Source organism: Falco rusticolus, chromosome 2 (assembly GCF_015220075.1).
Source record: "Falco rusticolus isolate bFalRus1 chromosome 2, bFalRus1.pri, whole genome shotgun sequence".
Classification (NCBI taxonomy): Eukaryota; Metazoa; Chordata; class Aves; order Falconiformes; family Falconidae; genus Falco; species Falco rusticolus.
In genome coordinates, this window is record NC_051188.1 from 17,535,547 (window position 1) to 17,558,569 (window position 23,023).

The 23,023-nt window shown below is 38.7% G+C and overlaps 1 protein-coding gene across 1 annotated transcript in view; it reads right to left on the minus strand.

Annotated features, from left to right (window-relative positions):
• The window catches only part of CWF19L2 (CWF19 like cell cycle control factor 2), an 84,583-nt gene that overhangs the window by 54,597 nt on the left and 6,963 nt on the right, over window positions 1-23,023 (minus strand). Inside the window, exons 2-8 of the mRNA XM_037377157.1 lie at window positions 14,422-14,532; window positions 13,564-13,683; window positions 12,015-12,122; window positions 9,572-9,691; window positions 7,966-8,059; window positions 6,727-6,842; window positions 4,483-5,198 (exon numbers count right to left, since the gene is read on the minus strand). Of these exons, the coding sequence (XP_037233054.1) occupies window positions 4,483-5,198; window positions 6,727-6,842; window positions 7,966-8,059; window positions 9,572-9,691; window positions 12,015-12,122; window positions 13,564-13,683; window positions 14,422-14,532 (1,385 nt within the window). The remainder of the gene's footprint in view (window positions 1-4,482; window positions 5,199-6,726; window positions 6,843-7,965; window positions 8,060-9,571; window positions 9,692-12,014; window positions 12,123-13,563; window positions 13,684-14,421; window positions 14,533-23,023) is intronic.

Consider the following 23,023-nt stretch of genomic DNA (forward strand, 5'->3'; position numbering starts at 1 on the left):
TAACCCTAGGAAAGACTAAGATATTTTACTTTCAAAGTCAGTTGTTTAACACAAGAGACACACAGAATACAGTTATGAGGGGGGTGCAGGGGGAGAGAGAGAGAGAATCCACCCACTACTCAATATGGTTAACCTAACCCTGTAGGGTTTGAAGAATGGGAGAACTTTGAAGATGGTGTAATCTTTAACTGCCAGATCACCCCAGCCCTGAGGAAATTACCAAAGTTACTTTTGTCTGTTTTGAAGATGCTCAATCCAAAACCCAGAAACTCAGCAGAAACACTTACACTAACTTCACCAGAAACAGAACCCTCAAAGATGAAGTTCTCACTTCTCGTTAACCTACACTTTTCAAAACAAGGCAGCCTATTTCAGTAAAGAGAGCAAGAGGTGTTTATTACTTCATACGTGCTTTTATTAAGTGGTGCTAATGTTTGAATCACCGCCTGAACTTTTTGAGACTAGAGACATTGTTTTGATTTGCTTTTTATCTTGTCTCAAATTAAACTCTGAGGCAGTCACATTATTAAGTGTGATTTTCAGCAAACGCTAGCTGGATGGACTTTTCCTCTGGGGAGATCCCTTGGACATCCAATCAGCACTTTTAATTAACCTGTGTCATAACTGTCCAAAACACTTTGATTTATAGGCTGAAGAAACTCTCTCTGTGCCTTAGAAGGGATAAAATTTACAAGGTACATTGTCAGCATGAAAGATGAGGAACTGAACCAGCAACACCTATTAATCCAAACCTTCACATCAATGAAGATTTACTTTTTGTGACTGACTGACAACACCATAGAAAGAGTACATGTATTACAAGACTTGAAACTTGAGGAAGAATAATAAAGCAGCAGCTTATAAATTATTCCCAACAGATAACTACCCCACATATCCAAACCTGAAATGTTCCCAAAAGCCAGGATTTTCCACACAATTCTACAAAAAAACCAGACAGTTCTCACTGAAAGAAACAGGAAGACAGGTCATATGCTATCTCAAACACACAGAAGCTAAGGAGTTAGAAGTCAGCTTAAAAAAACATAGAAATAACTAAGTCAATAAGCAGAGGCTATATGGTTTTCCAGGCCTAAGTGATCTCCACTTTACTAATAAGTCAGCTCAGTAATTATATTGGGCTAAGAAATACAATTAAAATATCAAAGATGATGCACAATTGGATTTAAGAGTAGTAAAACAAAACACACAAAAGAAAATAGCAGGTAGTTTCTATGCTTAGATCTCTACTGTGAGGAAAAGAAAATAATTATCTTCTCTATCATAATAATTCAGTTAGTTGAACTTCAATAAGCAAACCACTTCCATACACAATCCAGTTTCCCAAAATCTGCAGCTCTGTCCAGTCACAATTTGCATTGCACTTACTAGATGCGGTAACTAAAAGCTGAAAGCTGAAGGTACAGGTTTTGTGCTTGCAATAAAAAAAAAGAAAAAAGTTCATCACCATTATTTAACAAAACATTATTTAACAAAAAAACCCCAAAAAACACCAACCACAAAAATAAGACTGTCAAGGAACAGTTGCTTCTTTTATGATAAAAACAATGAGGCAATGGCATCTCTAACTTCTACTCAATAACTCTATGTTCTCCTAGGTCTGGCTGATGTGGAGTCTGTGTTTTTCATAGTAGCCCGTAATGATGCTGTGCTTTGGAATTAACTGGTGACAGTGCTGGTAACAGACCAGTGTTTTGGCCGTAGCTGAACAGTGCTTACCCAGCCTCACAGCTTTCGCTGCTTCTCACTGTACACCCCCAGGAAAGAGGCTGGGGTGGGGCAAGAGGCTGGGAGGGGACACAGCCAGGACAGCCACCTCGTACTGCCTAAAGTGATATCCCATGCCACATAACATCACGCTCAGCAATAAAAGCTGGCAAGAGCAGTCTTCCCAAAGCAGCTGCTGCTCAGAGACTGGTTGGGCATCAGTCTGGTTGCGGGAGGTGGCAAGTGACTGACTGCCTTTGCATCACTTGTTTTTGTCTCTTTCCTTCGCTTCTTAAACTGTCTTTATCCAGTACATGAGTTTTTCTCCCTTTTGCTCTTCTGATTCCCTGTGCAGGAGGGAGGATGAGCAAGCAGCTGGGTATGCACTTTGTCACGTGCTGAGGGCATCACACCACACACGCAAAGCAACACCTGCCTCCACATCTTCCCCCCCCACCGCAACCCCCCCAAAAAAAACAAAACAAAAAACCAAGATGCAGGGTCTTCACACAGTCTCTCTCACTCAGTCTCTGCATTTTGGACAATCACCAATCCAAACCAGCAGTTCACTACAGTTAAATAAAGTATACTGGATGTCAGAACTCCTATTTGCCATCAGCTGTACAACACTGCTATTAGGTCTTGCTTTCTCCTTCTGGAAGTCATAGAGGAAACAAAACTGAGAATGAAGGTAGACTTACTAAAGAATTATGTGTCATTTACACAGACTATTAGGTGCTAATCCTTGAAGTTTTGTTGTTGTTTTATTTTAAAAAAAAAACCATGATATTTAGGATGAAAAGTAAGACTAATCACGCATAATCATGCCTTTTATGTGCACAAAAGAGTCATAACAGGGTGGGTTTTTTTCCCAGACTCATAGTTCTAAGTGTAGATTTCCATATTCATGGAGTCTGTGCCTGAACCGCAGGCAGATGCACTCTCCCAGCTCATCACACATCCCTCCTTACATGAATAACTACTTTCCTTATGGAAAGCAACACGCTACCCAAAGCAGGCAGAAAACTGCTGTGGATTGTGCGGACCTTGTACCTGAACAAAGTAATGAACAAGCCAGGACTCAAGAGCTGAGGAAGTCTCATAGGCTTCAGCTCAGACATACAGGGATTCATTCTAATCAGAAGTTTAAAAAGCACATTTAGAGCGGCAAACCCCAGCACTTCAGGGCAATATCTAGAAAAACAAGGAGAACGACTAAATTTGAATATCTAATAATATCTCATACATTACAGGTTTAATGAGACAAGATCTTTTTTTCAGGATAGCTAAATCAATTATAAAGGCTTCTTTCTCATTTTCCAGCAAAGTAACACCTAGGCAAATCCTAAAATAAACAATAAAACAAGACATGACAAACACGAGTAGGATTTCCCACAGTGCATACAAACTATTCATGCCAGAATCCAGAACTACTCCTCTGCCATGATATTTATTTAAACTCATGGGGGTTTTAAAATAAATAAATAAGAGAAATTGTTTCCTTGATGTTCGCTTAATCTCCCTACTATCAAAGAAAATGTAAATTTCATTGGCTCCTATCAAAGTAGGAACTATCACAAGTAAAATGTGGAAAAATTACTCAACCTATACAACGCAAAGAATTGTGTAGACTAAGCTACCTGCTTCTAGTTAGTCATGCTCATTTTTAATGTACAATTTTTCTTTGTAAATACACAGTGAGGAATCTGCAAGTACTACATGTAGGAACAGTTGTAAATAAAATAAATACCTTTAAGGTACTGTCTTGCTATTAGAATCCAACGAAGTTAAATTCATAACCCCACTATAAGTTTTTTTCTGAAAATAACTGACATAAGCCTATAAGAAAGAAGGAATTACACTTGATCACATTTCATCAAATGCTGTTTCCAGCCAAATCTTACCATCCTTCTTCATACTTTAACCAAGAATATTTACTTGTCCAGCTTTCCCAAGCAACTAAATAACACCATCCTGACTCTAAAATACTTTTGCACATGCCTGCTTGTTATTGGGAAGGTCTGAAGGAAAGCATTCACAGTAATAACCACACCACTCCTATCACTGGAAGAACCAGCAAGCTGGTAATACTGGAGAACAGGTGGCCTCAAGCAGAGCAAAAGCTCAGCCATCTACAACTTACTTTTCTGATGACCTCTCCTTACAAATCTCTATTGTCTTTCACTAAAGCAAGTCAGGCAAACTGAACTTTCTACCATATATTAGTTTGCATTTCTCTTCTGACTACTATTCATCTCTCCTCTTTTCCACATAAAATGTGCTTTTCTAATCAATACCTTTAACTAGTTTTTATATGCCACTACTTTAGCATACGAGTTCATCTCACAGGTGGCAAACACATCCCTGCTGTATTAATTATTTCAGTTTTTAGTCAGCATTTCCTAACATTTCAAGTTTGTCTTTTACAAATTCAACAGCAGTTAAGATACTGTTTTGCAGGATTTTTGCCTAAGGGGCCAATTTTACTGCAGTATGACCTAACATCAGAAAGAAGCAGAAAATATTCTAACATAAGCAATTCTCAAATATGCTGACAAGACAGGACAAGTAGAGTGTGTTCAATTACTTCTACAGTGGTCCATTTTAACTGCCCCTAGCTGGGAGGCTAGCTTTCTTCTAATTGAAGGGATCTGATATGATCAGATCTAATACTCTACAAAGAAGGCAGTGTTTCCAGTATACTTTGCCATGAAAAATACAGCAAATAAAAGACAAGTAAACATGTTTGTAAAATACCTAAAACATGATGTTTTACTATCGGGTAACATTTGTTTCTTCGCAGATATATCACTTGGGTAGTCCTGTCGCGACTCCTCTTTTTCATCACTTCGAGTTCTTTCCCAACTATTGTCATCAGTTTGTTCCCTAGTACCTGATGATTTTTGATCAGATGTTAATTTCTCATTTTTATCTCCTGTGTGTGTTTTGGTCCACAGTGCAGTATCCTCACTAGGTTTTTGGAAACGGCTGCCCAAAGAACTATGAACCGGCAGTTTGGAAGAGGACTGCTGTGACTTGTAGTCTCTAGGTGCACTGTAAGAGGATAAATCATCTTCAGAGGGTTTCAGAAATTTGTGTTTCATGTTGCTTAGAGATGAACTCTTTTCCTGGCTTCGTTTTTCATCAGAGTATTTTTCTGTTTTGGAGCTGCAGCCTCTCAATATTGAGTCTGTGCTACTGTGTCCATATTCTTGGTCTTCTCTTGATATATCTCTTCTGTAACCTTTGTCTTCTTGTGCCCATCCCTTGCCATACTTTTCCCTAGTATAGCCCCCAGACATGTTCCTGTTATCTTCATCTCGTGTCTCCTTCCTCATATGGTGTTCTTTCTTCTCTTTCTCATTTTCTAAATAGTCAGTTTTCTTCCATCTTCCACCACCTCTATGGTAATTTTCCTTTCTGGATGCAACTTTTTCAGCTTCTTCTAATCGTGACTGAAATACCTCCACTGACTATAAGAAAAGGAAAAAAAAAAAACCAAAGTCATACTGCTTTTAAGAACATGGGGTATTGTGAACTTCCCTACAAAGTATTACAAGAAAGGCACCATTCTGTGAAAACGAGTCACTGTGCAAAGGGGCAAGGCATGAACAATGGAGTGGAAAGGAAGACCAGTACAAAAAATAAGGGAACTTACAGCTCCATGTCTAACATGCTCCGTTGGGAAGGCTTTCTGATCCCTTCCCTTGGACTAGTTCTACTTTAGAGGCACAGAAGTGCTTAAGCACTCCTGAGAACAGGGTCCAGAGCCTCAGAACTGTCTCCTCCTTGCAACCTGAAGATTAGGGGCTTGAGCTAAGAAGAAAGGCTTCCTCCTTCTTACTCATGAACTTTGCATTTATGCTCACCAGATGCTCAGCTTCTACAGAACCAATTGACATTGCCAGTAAACCATTTTACAATCTAGTTAAACTCTTAAAAACCCAGGATAGCAGGTTCAAAATCTTTAGCTTGAAACAGGCTCTGAGCCCCTGTCTCTGGCTTTCCGGACAAATGTTCTACCCATTAGGCAACTATGCAAAATGTGGACTGTTCCTCTTCCCTCTTTTGAGCTGAAGTAAAAGCCACCAATTACTTTCCCCAACCCCATCCCCCTCTCTCTCAAAACATTACACACCAAAGCATATCCAGCAGGGATCTCTTTCAATCACTATCCTGTACTTCGGCAGCCAGAGTGGTTCATGCTGTTTGAACTCTAGTTTCTTGAGAAAGATTCTTAATAGTATTCATTACAACCACTGGCACCAAGTAATTTCTACCATTGATGAAACCAATATGGTGATCAGCAACCAGGAGTAACTACAATTCAGTTCCAAGACAATAGTATGAAGTCATACTGTCTTATCCAAAATTTCCACAACAAAACCAGCCTAATCAAAAAACCCACAGAAAACTCAAAAGTTATACTATGGCCAAGACTTAATACCGCACGCCTTTGACCAATGCTTTTAAAGACAATAATATAATATGCAGGAGGCTTTAAAGAGTTAATGTCGTTATGGCAGACTGTTCTATTAAAAATAAATTGTGAAGACACTTAAATCCTTCAAAAGCAAGCAAGCCAGAAGATTCATGTTCAGTAAAATGTAACACAGCTTTCCAAATTATCTTGGCATTGTTATTGTCCACAATGTGCACTATTATCTGCTATGCGCAGAACAAAATAGATTTTCTAGTATACATCATAACTTTGGAAGCACTGAGGTACTTTGTAACTGGGATCATTTGAACCTCCTGATGTGGAAGATAATTATTTTACATTTGCTATAGGACCCCATATATTAAAAAATACTTAACAAAAAATATATAAAAGGCTGGGCAGCTTTAACCTATTCATCACTTGAGAGAAGCTTCAGAGGCTGGTTTTTCCTGCTTTTTTCCTTATGTCTTACACTACACATTAAATTTTTGTGTCTTTACATGAATGTAACCTTTTCAAAACATCTATTAGTATGAAAAAAATTAATTGAAGATCCTTACCCCATATCTCTCAGCCACAATTTCCTCAAAATTTCGTTTCTCTCTCTCAGCCTGCTCTTTCATCCTTTGGTATGATTTTCGTAACCAACTTAATCCAGCATCTTCAACCACTGTAACTAAAGCAGAAATCAACAAGAGGTCATTTTATATCTCAGTATGTATTCCTATTTAAGCTTACAGTCTGTATGTGACAGTGAACCTTCACCTAAATTTAACGTAAAAATGGAAGGGGTGCAAAAGAAAAATAGAATATAATAATACAATTACATGTTTTTATGAGTTACTTCTGGATATACCTTAGTAATACCACTGATTTAAGTTTCTCTATTTCATCATAGAATGCAAAAGCAGTTTCCAAGACAGGAGTGGCATATGAGAAGTTGTGGGGGTTTTTTATGAAATTAAAGAACCTTCTTATTGTTTCCACTTTCTGTGTCCATTCTCTGGTATACCCCCTAGATACCAACAAGTGCATTCCCCTTCTCAGAAAATTAATGAGTAACCCATTGCTTTCCATTTGAGAATCTAACAGTGGTCTTAACATTCAGGACACAGTCACTGACACCTGTCACCCCTTATAGATCGCTGGTTTCTACGACTCCTAAAAGTGAAGCTAATGGTTTGCAGAACAGACTGCCCACAGGGAAAGGCTCCCAAAGAGAAAAGCCAGGGACACTACTGTTCCCTGTTGACAGAATACAAGGACTCTTCTTAACACATAATAAATGCTTCATGACATTATAAAAAAATGTTTTTCTAACTGCTCTTGCTGGAAATAAATAGGCAGGATAACCCTAGGGTATGGAAACAAGTGAAAAGGTTACAGAAATAATATTTTTCACAAACTGCATCTGTAATGTACTTCATTTCAATGTGACACAGAATTCTGTGGTTGAATATTTTAAAATGATAATTTGTGTAATGGAATGAAAGGAACCAAATAAGATGACAATTTATCTTGTCTTGGTTAAATCAGGCTTTCCTTTAATTAGTCAAAAATTGAGAATTTCTTTAAAGATATTGAAGGTCAAATCACTCAAGATTAAACAACACTGAAGAGAAATTCTGCAAAACAACATACAATTATATTAACTCAATATTCACTACTGAATTTTCATCCAAATTTTACTTTATTACATGCTATTCATAATCCCTTTAAGCCAACATTAGTAGTAACTTGTTAGCAACACAGAGACCAGAGACAGAAGTCTAAGATTATTACTAAAAGTTGCCATTTACCTTTCTTAACTGAAGCTGCTTCATCCTTCTCTGGTGGCAAACCTGTACCACCATCTTTCCAATAGGGATTGAGCTCTCTTTCAGATAGCATGGCCTAAAACAGAAATAATTTTGTGTGCATAGCATATGGTTTGTATTTCCTAGAATACTTGATAAATTCTGTGAGATTTGTGTGGGAATAGAATGGCTTACTCATGACTTGTGCTATTTAAACACCAGTAGAAATAAACGTCACTCGCCATCCTGAGTCAAAGCTCTCAAACATGTGCTTAGCTGGCACCGTTTTTACATAGAAGCAGTTTTACTGTCTGGCTGCATTGCCAGTGTAGCAGTATTACAGACTTGCATCTGAAACACTGCTGTTTGCAGGGCTCTTACTTCTACCTCAAGTTACTGCTTTTCACCCTTACAGCAGTTTGCTTTTTGTCATTCTGCCACCTGACCTCAGGAAGCAGGCAAATTAGTTCACTGGAGAAAAGGGTTGATTAGGCATTCCAGCACTGACAAAATTTTGCATTTGTTTACATTATATCATCAACTCCTCTCCACCACTGGCAAGCTGTGTGCATCTGTTGTATATGGTTTTTTGAGTATCAAAGAAAGGACAGACATTCTGGTGTACAAAACACGGTATAAACCCACACAGAGAGCAAGTGGTTGGGTGAGAGAGTCTAGAAAAATCATATTCTTCTAGAATCAGGAATACATACAAATTGTCATTAACTGTATAGCACATGCTGACATTCTGGTGTTTTAAGATCTGCATGTTAAATGGTCCTTCAGCAGTTCAGAAAAAAATGTTTGGTGAAATATTATGTGGGGAAAAAACAAAGAAGATTAAACCCCTCTCAAAAGACAATAACCCAAGCACTGCATACTACTCAAGAACAGTGCCAGGTCAATCTGGTTCCTAGCTACAACGTAACTGACTGGAAAACCTAACAGCAACAAATGGTCTACTGTGAGATCTGTGGACAAGTAAATATTACGTAGTCATCCCCAGCTATGTTTTCAGATCAGACTACATTGCATTTAAGGAGCTGAATAAACAAATGAAGCAGTCAGCAACTGTATGTAAAGAGAACTAATCTAATGACAGCAACCCCTTCCCCATCTGGGCCCTAATCCACCCATGTGTTCATGCACAACTGCAGCATGAAAGGCACAACAACTGCTCTGAATTCTTTCTTCAGGAAAAATCAAGCCTCAGCACCTTTTGCTTAAACACAGTGCTTAGGTAAGCTTTTCTCACACAAAACAGTGGTGCTCCTTTCACACACACACCATGGGGAACAAGGCCAGATGAACAGTATGTCGCTGTTATTAAGTAAAATGTCTTGGAAGTCCTTCAGATATTACAGACCTCAGTAAATACAAAACTGGCTTTCTTCTTACCTAGAAGACGGTTTAAAGATTTCTTTAAGTCTGCTGTATGAACCCCTCCCATCTCAAACAGAACAAATAACTAACCAATTTAATTAAAATCACTATCATGCAACACACCAGGCATTAATTTAAAAACTATACTGACTTATGTATTTGAACCAATTCATTGGTTCATTCATTGCACAAAATTTAGTAACATGCAGCAAAAAGTTCCTCCTACCTGCTCAAGTTCTTGAGCTTTCTGTCGTTCCAATATTTTTTCTTTGTGCCTTTCACCTCTGACAGCCGCTACTGGTGTGGTTTTCAATGACATGAAGTCTAAATTCATCCATTCTTCTCTCTTTACAATAAACAAAAAGAATCAGTCTTCATACTGGCAACAAAAACATGGCCTCGGTACAAATCAAACCACTGCAACTACTGACAAATGTTACCTACGATAAACAGTATTGGTTTTACAAGCACATGGAATATTTTAATGAAAAGCAAATATGATTTTAAGAACCCAAATCTTTCAACTTTTTAATATTCACTTACACAAATTTTATAAATGTATTTCTGTTGTTTGAAATACATCTTCACAATGTATTTAAGACAATATGCAGGCCTGATAGAGTGTGGATGATTTGCTTAAATGAACACTGTTCAACTACACCAATCTCTTTTCACCTTGCTAATTCTGACTTCATTACCTCTTACAACTCTTTTAGCATGTACAAAATCTGCAATAGTAACTGAGCATAGCTAATACCTGAGATTCATCTAACTGCACTAACCGCATCCTCAAATTAAACAGTTACACAACTAAATTCTATGAACTGTACCCACAATAACAAGTAGAAAACTGCATTTACAAAACCTAAGCCAGACCAAGGATATCTTAAAAATGAGGACAACTCTCTAAAGAGAAGTAGCATATAAAAAGCCTAGATATACCTAATACCTTTATACACACAAAACCTGATGGCTCAAAAGAAAGCAGTTACAGACACATTATGAAGAACTATTCTAAGAAAACAAGTATTTGGAACACTTCTGTGGACAGTATAGGAACAAAAATGGCAGGATTACACCTATTTTGAAATACGTCCTTGCAGAAAATTCTTCCTATCTTCAGTAGGGTTCAAGTATGAGTTGTCAATCCAAATAGATGTTATATGTCACACTGTCTCTGTTATTTAAAAATTATATTAGACAACACACAAGAGTTTCCGAGGTGGAACGCAACATTCCACTTCTAAGATCACCTCTAAGAAAGAGAAGGAACTGAAAATAATCTATCTGTAAGTGTTTCAACAGTATCTATGCCCACATTAGCAAGCAACGTGGATCAGAAGTTGTGGTTGTGCATGGGACCTCTGGAGGTCATCTGGTCCAACCTCCCTGCTCAAGCCGGGTCACTTAGAGTCAGATGCCTAAAACCACATCCAGATGGCTTGTAAATATACGCAAGAATGGAGATTCCACAACCTTCCAGGTAACCCGTACCAGTGCTTGGCCACCCTTACAGTAAAACACTGTTTCCCAATGTTCAGACAGAAACTCTTCTGTTTCAGTTTGTGCCAATTGCCTCTGGTCCTGTCACAGCACCACTGAAAACAGTCTGACTCTCTTCTATACAGGCTTCAGATCTGTGGTTTGGGGATTAGTTTTTTGGGTTTTTTAAGTAAGCACTCTGGACTAGTCCAAAACTGGTCCCATGGAGCACCGTAGCTGCACTTTAAGAACGTATCTTCTAATTTAGTTTAATCCAAAAAGGAGATGCATTTACATGCTCCAAGACTTCTTCCTAATGTAAGCCAAATACAAAAAGTAGGGATGACCAGGAAATTCCTTTCAAAAGTACATTCTTTGTCCAAAAATAGACAAGCCCAGGGCATACATTATACAAGAAATGCTTGGAAAAAACTGGTTTTGCACTATAAATTACCAACATACATAAGAATTTGTATTTCATTACTTTATACTTTTCCAAGAAGGCAGATATGATTCAGAGATGGTTTTAGTTCTCGTAACAAGATGCACAAATTCAGAATGAGAAACGAGGCCTTTTTTTGAGTGGAATTAGACACTAAACTAAAAATCATCATTTTCACACAACTGAGGATGTCGTGATATGTGACTACATTTATGTTACTAAAATCACAGCAGTTCATTTCAGAATGACTCCATTTTCCAGAATAAACACTACTTACGGGGCACGGAATTCACCTAGGAAGATCTAAAGAGGCACTGATTCCATAAATATTGTTGCTGAACAGCTCTACATCTCTCTTCCTTCTATCAGTTTAAGCATTACAGAAGCAAAAATTCAACTGTAGAATAGCCACTGAAATTATGCAGAAAAAATAACGTCTAGTCAAAATCTTTAAGCTGACCTCTTCAAGAAAAGCAAACTAAATTGCTAGAAAGAGCCTCAAAACACAATTAAAGGAATTGGTGATAGGCAACTTTAAGTCTAGTACCTTGTTAAATACTAAGCAACTACTAGGTAGAGAAGTCTTCCGATGAATGAAATGTAACATCTACCTAGGTAAACAAAGGCATTTGTCTGTAAAATATGTTTTGTTCAACACACTGCAAGAGAGCTGTCAAGAAACCTAAGCACGTCTCACATTTGGTCATGCTGAATTTATTTCTGGAATAGTTATCAGACTACTCACCTGCAGTGAGGGTTCTTTCACAGCGTCTGATTGCTTGTTGACCTTCCAAGCCTTTTCTGTGTTATCTGACTGTGATGCATTTGACTCAACCCATTCAACTGAAGAATCCTAAAATAGAGTTTAACGTAAATAATAGTAAGACCTTAAACATTCTATTATGTGTTGATAAAATGCAATACTTACCAAGTATATTGATAATCAAATTTGATCTTGATTAGCATTACCATTATAATACTATTTATTACTTAAAAATACTGATAATAAAAATAGAATATTAATATTCCCATAGGAGACTGTCCCTTCATAATCAAAATATTCCACTATAGTGTTCACAGGCCCATCACATCACAGTGTATAACACTGATTCATACTGGCAGTTTATTAGCATAACACCGCTGAAATTAAAACTGTCAGAATAAAAACAAGCCCCTAACTGATTGTTTTTATGGCATTCCAAAATCAAATAATAAAAATACCCTAAACTCATTACTAGGTATGTTTAACATTAAAAAAGTAAAATCAGTAACACAGTAACAACATAAAGCACTATACATGCTATCTCCTCCTATTTTCATATCAAACTTCCTGCACTTGCAAACAGTATACCGAGATTTTACACTTGAAGCAAATAGGACCCCACTGAATACAGTTTCTTTGCTCTTTACATCAATTTGTCATGGGAATAACAGACTTTGGATTGAAGATATCAGCCAGGACTATGTTGTATTCTAAGTCTCACTGATGTAATCTGAGGTGTTTTGATGACTCCCATGGGAAATGCACGACAGTTGTGCCTTTGGTTACTTCCCACACTGAAAAATAGTTCACGTCTGATACCAGTCCCTGGAAAATAAATCTCATCAAACTGCATGTTCTTTCACTCAATAAAACAGACTCTGAAACAAATAAAAAAATTCTAATTAAAAACAAACCAAACCAGTGCCACCTGACTTGCACAAAAATGCTGGGAGGATGCTTTATACAATGTAGCCAGAAAGCAGCACCCAGATTTTTAATACAGTGTCCGTACTGTTTTGCCAGAGTGCCCCTCAATGTGAAGGCACCTGTTCACAGATTCAAATGCACAAGTTTGAGCCTTACTTCAGACCCCCATACAAATCCTCTGTTGTTGGGAGTTTCCATGGTTGAACATCCACAGCGATAGGCAGCAGTAACTCATGCTTAAAATCAAAGTCAAGTATGTGCAATTTTAGACACATCATTCTACCATATACTGACTACAGGGAAACTTAATTTTTCCATTCTGTCCTAGAATGAGGATTTTTTTCAACTTCTCTCTGCTGAAAAACTATAAATCCCTTAGTTCCCAATGAGTGAACGCAGTATTACAAAATTCACAAGCACTCCCATAACAGCATCTTTTAAATTGATTAAATACTCTGTATATGAAAAAGACAAACTTTGCCACAGATTTTTCACAACAGAAAATGGTAAGAGTCGTAATTTTACTAACCATATGTACCCACAGAGACTAAAATGGTGCAGTTTTAAAAATGTCCTTTAAAGCATTTTAAAGTTTCTTACTCACCGAAGAACTATCAAGTAAATCATCCTTCTTTTCAGATTTTTGTTTCTTACTCTTCTTCTTTTCTTTCTTAGCTTTTTTTGAATGCTTATCCTTTTTCTTTTTTTTCTGCACAGAATGTTCCTGCAAGTAAACATTCATAAATGAGATCCAGTAAACCAAATCACCCACATACACGAAAAACAATCACAACCTACTTACCAAACCACACTGAAAAAGGCAACACACACACAGCTGGGTAGAGTTACATTTTCTTCTACTACCCTCACTCTCTCTTCTGTTGCGGGGGGGGGGGGGGGGGGGGGGGGGGGGGGGGGGGCGGGCAGGGAGGACAAGACTCACACCCATAACCAATTTTTCTTCCCTCTCTCAATATTTTTTTCACTGGAACTAAGGCACTATAACTATACATAGACTATCCTCCACCCTACATTTATTTTGGTGAAATTATTTCTTTGGGAATCACTGCATCATCAATACAAAACTGTCCTTTGCCGGAATACCTGCACAGATTTCTACACTAAAAGGCTGTGATATTCAGAGGTTCCATTAAGGCTTCTCCTGTGAATGACCACAAAAGGGACTGCTACAAAGCCTTGGATTCCCCAGATTTCTTCCCACAGGACTATTCTTGTCTGGCAGTGCTTGCTCTTTTGCATTTGGTATCAACTAAAGCTGGAATCGAATGACAGAAAATTTTCTTTTTTTTGAGTAGAAGATTATTTCTACTTAGAAAAAGCTAATAAAGAATTCAGAAATCAGATGGTTTTTAAAGACAGTCTTAAAGCCCTCAAAGCCTTTTGTTCATATGAATATGCTGTAAAGCTAACAACACAGTTCAATGATTTAGAGTTCTGTCACCTTTTCCAATTGTTCCACGCGTTCATTCACATCAGCAAGCATCCACGTATCTTCACCTCGTAGATGCTTTAGCAGATTGCGCTTCTGCTCCTTTTCATAACTAAATTTGGCCTAAAATGAACAGAGAAGAAAATCAGGCAGAGTTCTGTAGCATGCACTTACAGATACACCTTTGTAAGCCACACAGACACAACCATATAAAATATTGAAGACTTCTCCTTTTAGAGGACTGCAATAAAAATCCTTTTGGATTACATGTTGAAGGGGAAATTTAGCTAAAACATATTATGCATCCTCCTTCCTCAAGCTACAGCTTTGCAGCTCCTCTAGCACTGATTTCATCCTGTCATCCTAAACAAAAGTGATACAAAGACATTCAACTTCCATTCTTCATTTCAAGAAGTCCTCTGTTCTTACAACCTTCACGAACTGTGTATTGTATGATATACTAGACTTCTGATTTTCCATTCCAAAAGATTTTCTGGGCAATTACTCCATTACAAAGCACTGATCATTTACTGCTTTGTTAATTTGAGTTAGCAAGCCTGTCCTTGTCCACATTCACCTTTGAAAATATCTCAGCCAGGTGTAAAGTTTGGAACTGCAGAAGTCCATACAAATGCTCCCAAGGAGTATACAAGTGTATAAAGATTAGCATTTTGGGCTGCAGAATATGCTTTCCTTTCTGGTTATGGAGATAAACTAGAATACTTTTATTATTTCTGAAAAAGACAATCAACATTGCAGACAGTTTCAATGCCTGAAAAGGTTTTTTTATAAACTACATCAAAAAATAACCTTTTCAGCCTCTGAAGTTCCCTCTAACACTTTCAGCAGAAACATGACTTTCACAAACAAATTTACTTAAATATAATTGGTCATTAGAAAACTCTTTATCCCAAAGTGCACTATATCACTACACCTGATTAAAAAGGAGGAAAGTTATTTTATATTATTACAACCCTAATTGTGTGTGAGGTAAGTCTTGCAAGTCTGAGCTTGGTTTTGGTTTTTTGTTTGTGGGGTTATTTTTTAAATAACTGAAGTCAAAGCAAAAACTAAAAGTGGAGTTTGGTTTTCATCCTGAATCATCCAGTTTTACCAGAAAGTGTTTTCAATCATAAACCAAGAGACTGCAAACAAGTTTAGAAAAGACCACTATTAAAAAAAAAAACAAAAAAACAAAAAACAAAACAACCTCCCACAACTCTGGACATTAGAAAACCCATTGAGAACCTCTGTAACAAGTTCTAGATACAAGCCTGTGCACTGCACAAGGCAATAACCTCCCTACCACAGGCCAGTTTCTCTTTTTTGGTAAGTCAAGAAGGAAATCTGCAGCTTTTGTACTGATAGAAAACAAGGCCTGCAGGAGGATGACCAGTATTCTGTAAGGGTTCAAATGAACAGAAATACATGCTAAAAAATAAGATTTTTTTTTTTTATTAAAAAAAAAAGCTAACTCACAAGGCAGGAGTGCTGCTTTATTTTTGAACATTTTTGTTAGCAATATTGAAAGTGGCACAAAGAACAAAAACACACTACACATTGTGCCCAAACAAAGCACCCTTTTAAACCTTCATCATCTACTTTCTTAGAAGCCCCAGGTGATAAACTTTCTAATGCACTTAAATGCAAGTAAAGCAAGGCTGCTATCCTGACTTCTTAATTTTAAAAGAAGGGACTTGGCAAAACAAAACAAAACAAAGTTTACATCAGCTCAAATGAAGAGGCCAAGACTAGGACTTCCATCTCTAGAATGAAGCTGACAGCCTACAAGGGTGAATGCTACATCTTAAAATTCAAAAAGCAGGGATAAATAACGAATGAGTTAAGAGCATGCTGGTGACATTTATTTAAATATCAAAAGTTTTCCAGTTTTTAAATAAACAAAACAATAAAAGGATAAGCAGTGCTATAATCCAGTGAGAGTGAAATAGCTATTAAGCGTAACATAGGGTCACCAAAACCACCGGGACTCAAAAATGCAGGTATGTTTCCTGCTACCTCTCCATGACCCAGAGAGCTCACTGGCTAACCCGGCCATCCTAAGGCATCTGTCCATCGGGGACAACACCCTTGAAAGCTCATGAAGAAATCACCGACTGGTATTTTCTGTTCTGGTCCATACAGATGATGATGGCCCTTCTGTCTTAAAAATGTATTCATCTGACTGAAATAAAGTAACCACAGCATGCCACATTGGACAAGTGAATGGGTAATAACCTCAGCTATCCGACTCACAAAACATCGACAAGCCACACATACACAAAAACATAAGCTTATAACGGATAGAAATGAAACAGACGTTGAATATAGTTCTAGACGGGAAAACCACAACAAAAACAGACTGCAACCCTGTTCCCCCACAAGTACATGAAATTTGCCAAGACTTAGACTGGGAAAAGGAACAAGCTTTCTGTACACTCCATTTCACTTTTGCTTGATAAAGACCTGCAGTGGAGTCAACAGTTCCATCCACCCCTTTAGCAGCTCTTGGCATATAATCTATAAACATCTCAAAGGATCCAATCAAGATCAGCTTGTCCACATGCTTCATTTAATATGCTCTTTGCCTGTCTAAGAAGATTTAGCCTCTTAGCCTCTCTATAATAACAGGTATATTTTAAAATAAAATATTTTCTTCATATTACCAAAGTTACAAATATATGTGCATAAAATGAAGTGTAACATAAATACAGTACAAATGGACTTTCATACTTCTTATTAGAAATATCTATTACCTAAGAATAACAGAAAAAAAACTACAGGCAAGTATTTAGGTAATTGGGATACATGATCCTAATAAAAGACATGCATTGTTGTTTGCCTGAAATATACAAATACATAGTCCAAACACGAATGACTAGAAATCATCATCAAACTGCAGACTGTCTCCTGAATACTAAATGAAATGGGATTAGGCCAAGATAGAGTCTTCAGTGGCAATACCACCAGAGTTAAAAACAAACACACAAACACAAAAGCACCAGGTGAAAGTTTGTTTCTTCTTAGGCAAAGATATAAAATATAAAAGATTCTTAACCATATCTGTATGTAAAATAAAAAGAAAGCTGCCTAGAGATTTAGAAGGATGAAAGGAGTTGTATTTAACATGAGACTAGAAAGTTAGCAGTGATACCCTCTGATCCTTTCTATCTCTTAAAAACTATCCAGCTTCCTCTACCATCAAATTACAATATTCATTTTTTATTGTTGATGAATACTTTCCCCTCAGTCACACACACAAATTATTTCAAATACGAGGGGAGGAGGAAAAATCTGTCTACACTACTTATCAGCTCTTCAAAACCTCATTTTCTATTCCACTTGTCTTTTATAATGACACAGGGCTTCCTAGCATTTTATAAAATGTAGAAAAGGAAGAAAGGCCAGTTAAGTCCCCTGTCAGACCAATTGTTCTATGCTGTGAAGGCCAGCTCTAATATCTTCACATTTCTCATCCCACAGGAATTCAAGCATTTCATTCACATTAAGATTCATTAATACTTCATGATACCACAAAAATATCCAACAATTTATCCCTTCCCTTTTACAAAAGAATACTTAACAGTAGGTACATTTTTGGTCACCATTGCAATATTTTTAATTTCTTCTTCATAAATCTAGGATGTTACATTTCTGAAACACCTCAACTTCAAAGTAACGCATTAATTATGCAAATGGCTGTGCATGCTACACAGGAACACAGAGGACCATTAAAAGCAATAACCTGTCAGTAAGGGCAAACATCGTGCTATGTTACATCACCCTAATGAAGTTATTCATAGTCTCTTTTGCAGCAAGCACGAGATGAAGTATAAACATACAATGGTTTGGGTTAGAAGGCACCTGAAAGATCATCTAGTTCCAACACCCCTGCCACTGGCAGGGACACCTTTCATCAGACCAGGTTGCTCAAAGCTCCATCCAACCTGGCCTGTTGGCCTACTGATCAAGGCTCTGAAAGGTCTATAAGGCTGGTAAGGTGCTATAAAAACAGTAATTACTGTACAGCACTATGTTAGCAATGTTTGCCAAGGTGAACAGAGCCACACTTGTGGTAGTATTAACCGCAAGCGGGCCAAAGGGTCTTGGATTTCACAGCCCCCATCTGAATGAGGAAGGAAATCAATTTCAGGGAAAGCTTTCTGATTTTCATTAGGTGGGTCATTAAGGCCAGCCTGCATGGTTGCTGACAACAGTATCTGCTAGATGAATAATAAAACTTGCTCCAAACAGCCTGTAATACACTGCAAACACAAACACCAAAAGCTGTAAAAATTACACCACGCCACCCCAGAAAGAAGCAGAAAAAGTCAAAGTCACTGCCAAGGTCTAGGTCACACAATAAATGGAGATTGTTAAATGACAATCCCTCAAAGATATCCAGAAGGGTGGAGGGATGTCACCTAGGGAGGAAAACTTAAAACACTCCCACCCCAGCTCACAGAAACCCTGACCCACACTGTTTCCTGATCCTAATTTTACCATTTCAGCTCTCACCAAGGCTGAGAAAATTTTCCATGCTCCTACAGAGACCTACAGACACCACTTCAATTTCCCATCTTTAACTGTGGTCAACCTCTAGTTCTTCAGATGATAATCACCACCATTCGATAGCCAATTTCCTGGATGTAATTCGTAAGCATGTGGAGGAAAAGAAGGTTACCAGGAGCAGTCAGCACGGATTCACCAAGGGGAAATCATGCCTGACCAACCTGATAGCCTTCGGTGACAAAATGACTGGCTGGGTACATGAGAGAGAAGAGCGGTGGATGTTGTCTACCTTTACTTCAGCAAGGCTCTTGACACTGCCTCCCATAACGTCCTCACAGGTAAGTTCAGGAAGCGTGGGTTAGTGAGGTAGATTGAGAACTGGCCGAATGGCAGAGCTCAGAGAGTCTTGCTGGAGGCCTGTAGCCAGCGGTGTTCCCCAGGGGTCAGTACTGGCTCCAGTCCTGTTCAACTCATTAATCAATGACCTGGATGAAGGGACAGTGCACCCCCAGCAAAGCTGCTGATGATGCAGAACTGGGAGGAGTGGCTGATGCACCAGAAGGCTGCGCTGCCATTCAGCGAGACCTGGACAGGCTGGAGAGCTGGGCAGAGAGGGACCTCATGGAGTTCAACAAAGGCAAGTGTAGGGTCCTGCACCCTGGGGGGAACAACCCCATGTACCAGGATAGGCTGGGGCTGACCTGCTGGAGGGCAGCTCTGCAGAGAAGGACCCTGGGAGTTCTGGTGGGCAGCAAGTTGCCCATGAGCCAGCAGTGTGCCCTGGTGGCCAAGGTGGCCAATGGGACCCTGGGGTGTATTAGGAGGAAGATGGCCAGCAGGTCGAGTGTATACTTGAGCATACACCGTTTAATGAACGGATCCTCTTGCAAAAGTGTCTTCCCCCTCTACTCTGCCCTGGTGAGGCTGCATCTGGAGTGCTGTGTCTGGTTCTGGGCTCCCCAGTTCAAGAGAGACAGGGAACTACTGGAGAGGGTCCAGCAAAGGACTATGAAGATGATGAGGGGACTGGAGCATCTCCCTTATGGGGCAAGGCTGAGAGCTGGACCTGGTTAGCCCAGAAGACTGAGAAGGATCTTATCAATGCATATAAATACCTTCAGGGTGAGTGTCAGGAGGATGGGGCCAGACATTTTTCAGTGGTGCCCAGCGACAGGACAAGGGGCAACAGGCACAAACTGCAACAAAAAAGTTCCACCTGAACATGAAAAAGAGCTTCTTCACCTTGAAGGTGACGGAGCCCTGGAACAGGCTGCACGGACAGGTTGTGGAGTCTCTCCTTCTCTAGAGATATTCAAAATCTGTCTAGATGCAATCCCATGCAACTTGCTCTAGGTGAACCTGCTTTAGCAGGTAGTTGGACTAGGTGATGTCCAGAGGTCTCTTTCAACCCTGACCGTTCTGTGATTCTCCATCCAAAACAAGAAAAATTCCCTTTTTCTCCAACAATCAGAAGAAACTACAGCACAACACCAGATCAATACAGTGTGACAAAAATACCCAACACTGAGTAACAACTAAGCTGCTCTAATGGCTACCTGCCACTGAAGAGCAGGGCTCCGTTCCATTCTCTCCACACTCCCCCTCACGTGTTCCCACCACCTTCCCTGCACAGGCCTGTCCCTGCAGTCCGGCCTCAGGGGAAGTCAAGGACCATCCTGACACAAAATGAATCCCACCACCAGCAGGGTCTAGCTTCCTGCAGATCAAATTTCCAAGCTACTCCTCTGGCAACACCATCAAGGCTACCAGTTTAAACACAAGGAAAGAGGGAAAAAATGTGCACTTTGGGAAAGAAGTGTGTAAAAAACTCCTTTCAGCAACAGAGTAACAGCTTTCTGTTAGACAAGTTCAAAAGATCTAACACCTAGCCCAGTCCTTCAGACATCAACATACTAGACCCAAAATCCGAGTAATGAGCTTTTCTTTCTAATTTGAGGACCAACTCCCATCCTATCATAGAAACCACAGAAATCATTTACCAGTTCTGATATTCGGCTATCAGAAGGGTTACTGTGGACTGTATTACCCTCACAGCTTCCATCACCCCGAAGCTCAGGGCCAGAGAGCCCTGCTTACATGACTGCTTAACTTCAATTCTTGCAGTTCTGATGCTTTTATACCAATTCTCTACCTGAAAAACACACCCATTTTTGTGAACGCTTAGACTATTTTTCTACCCTCAATATTCTGATCATTGTTACATCCACAAAGCTTTCCTGAGGAGGTCAGCAGTTGAAACACAAGAAAGGGCTTAGCTTCCACCCCAACTTGCCAAATCACAACAGAGTGCTGCCTGTACCTCCACCTCCCCCAGACACAGCCATACCAGCTGGAAATGTCATCACTTTTTGTCATTTTCACTTGCCAAAAGGCATAGAAGACAGGTCATGAAATTACCATCACTTAAATCGTTTAAGCTTCTTGTGATCAATAATCATTACAGAACAGTCAGACATGAAATTTAAAGAGCAGACTGTAGGAGATGTCAATCTTCATTCAGAAACACCTGGGAGATAGTAACTGTTTCTGCTGGTACAGCTGCAGACAACACAAACAGATGCACTACAGTAGCTACTACTGCTAGGAAAGTGCAGGCAGATACTTCATGTTAATGTAGGACCTCTCCACTCCTGTGGCAGAGCAAGCTCTGAAGGAAGGACTTACAGAATATAACAATGAAGACATCTGTCTTCATCACTCGCCTTCCGCAATGGCCTGTCTCTTAAACCAAAGATGTTGCTTGCAAAAATGCATACAAAGTGCTTTGTCAAGTCTGAAAACCTTTTGTGAAAAGGCAGCACTCATTTCTCAGGGCTGTTAATCTCCTAATATTACTAAGAGATTTAAGTGAGTATAGTAACACTGACAAGCTTATTTCCTTCAACAGGGAGAGTCAGGGATATAACACTTCATAAAGGATTTAGAAGGGAAAGAACAAAAGGAGATGCTTAGCATTAGAGCACAGAAGTAACTTGCAACAAATAAAAGCTCTATAACCCCTAACAGTGATACGTTTTGCTATTAATTTCTGTCTAAGGAGAAATTTCTGTAATTTTCCACTGAAAACTAAAGTGTGAAATACTGCCAAAGCATTCCATCACCTCAGCAAATACTAGTCACTGCATCAACCCAATGGTTAGGCTTTTATGAGGAAATATCTGATCATACTTCACCAGGACAACCTGCTGATTTCACAGCTTGTTTAGAGCTCAAATACAGTGAACTCAGTGACATTGTTGCACATTGGGTTTTTTTTTTTTACATTTTAGGTCCTCTTTTCAAACAAAATAATTCAAAACATGTAAAACAAATACAAAGGTAGAAGTCTAAATCAAAAGCATCAGACAAGATGTTTCCAAAAATAATGCCTTGCACATATCAAATCAACTTTTTCAGAAACCTAAACAAGTAAAACTAAACACAATTTGTTGTTTGTGCAATGAACTTGTTTCAAGGCATCATTTTATTTACATTGCTTAAAGAATATACCTTGTTTGACATATTTATCAACACTCAAGTTTGTTTGTTTTTTTAATCAATATGTGCAGCTATCAAGAGAAACTTGTAATCTACCAGTAATCCTTAAAGAAAAGACAGGATTTTCTGCACAAGGAATGGTCAAATCACATCACCCTCAGAGACTGAAGAGTGTAAGGCTCAAAGTCCATGAAAAAAAAATAAGTAACAGAAGAGCAACCCTGAAGTGCATGTCATAGCACAGACACAAGAATAATTCAACACTTAATAATTCCTAGTTTTTATCCAAAAAAAAAAAGCATTCACGTCTATATGAAAACTGCACATCCCTGGACTTAATCAAAACTCCTATCAGATTATTTTCTTGTTCTTAACTTGCGAACTAAAACAGTACTGTCATGAACTATCACACTCATCAAAACAAGACGCTATTTCTGGAGCTTAATAACAATTTGCATGTCAACACTTAATTATTTGATTACTGATCATTATCATAAACATTACCAGCTGCTGGCTTTTACCAATGCAGTTGGGAGGACAGACAACACAAATAAAAGAACACGTTTCCAAAATTTAAAAGAGAAATCTCTATTGATGAGCTGGC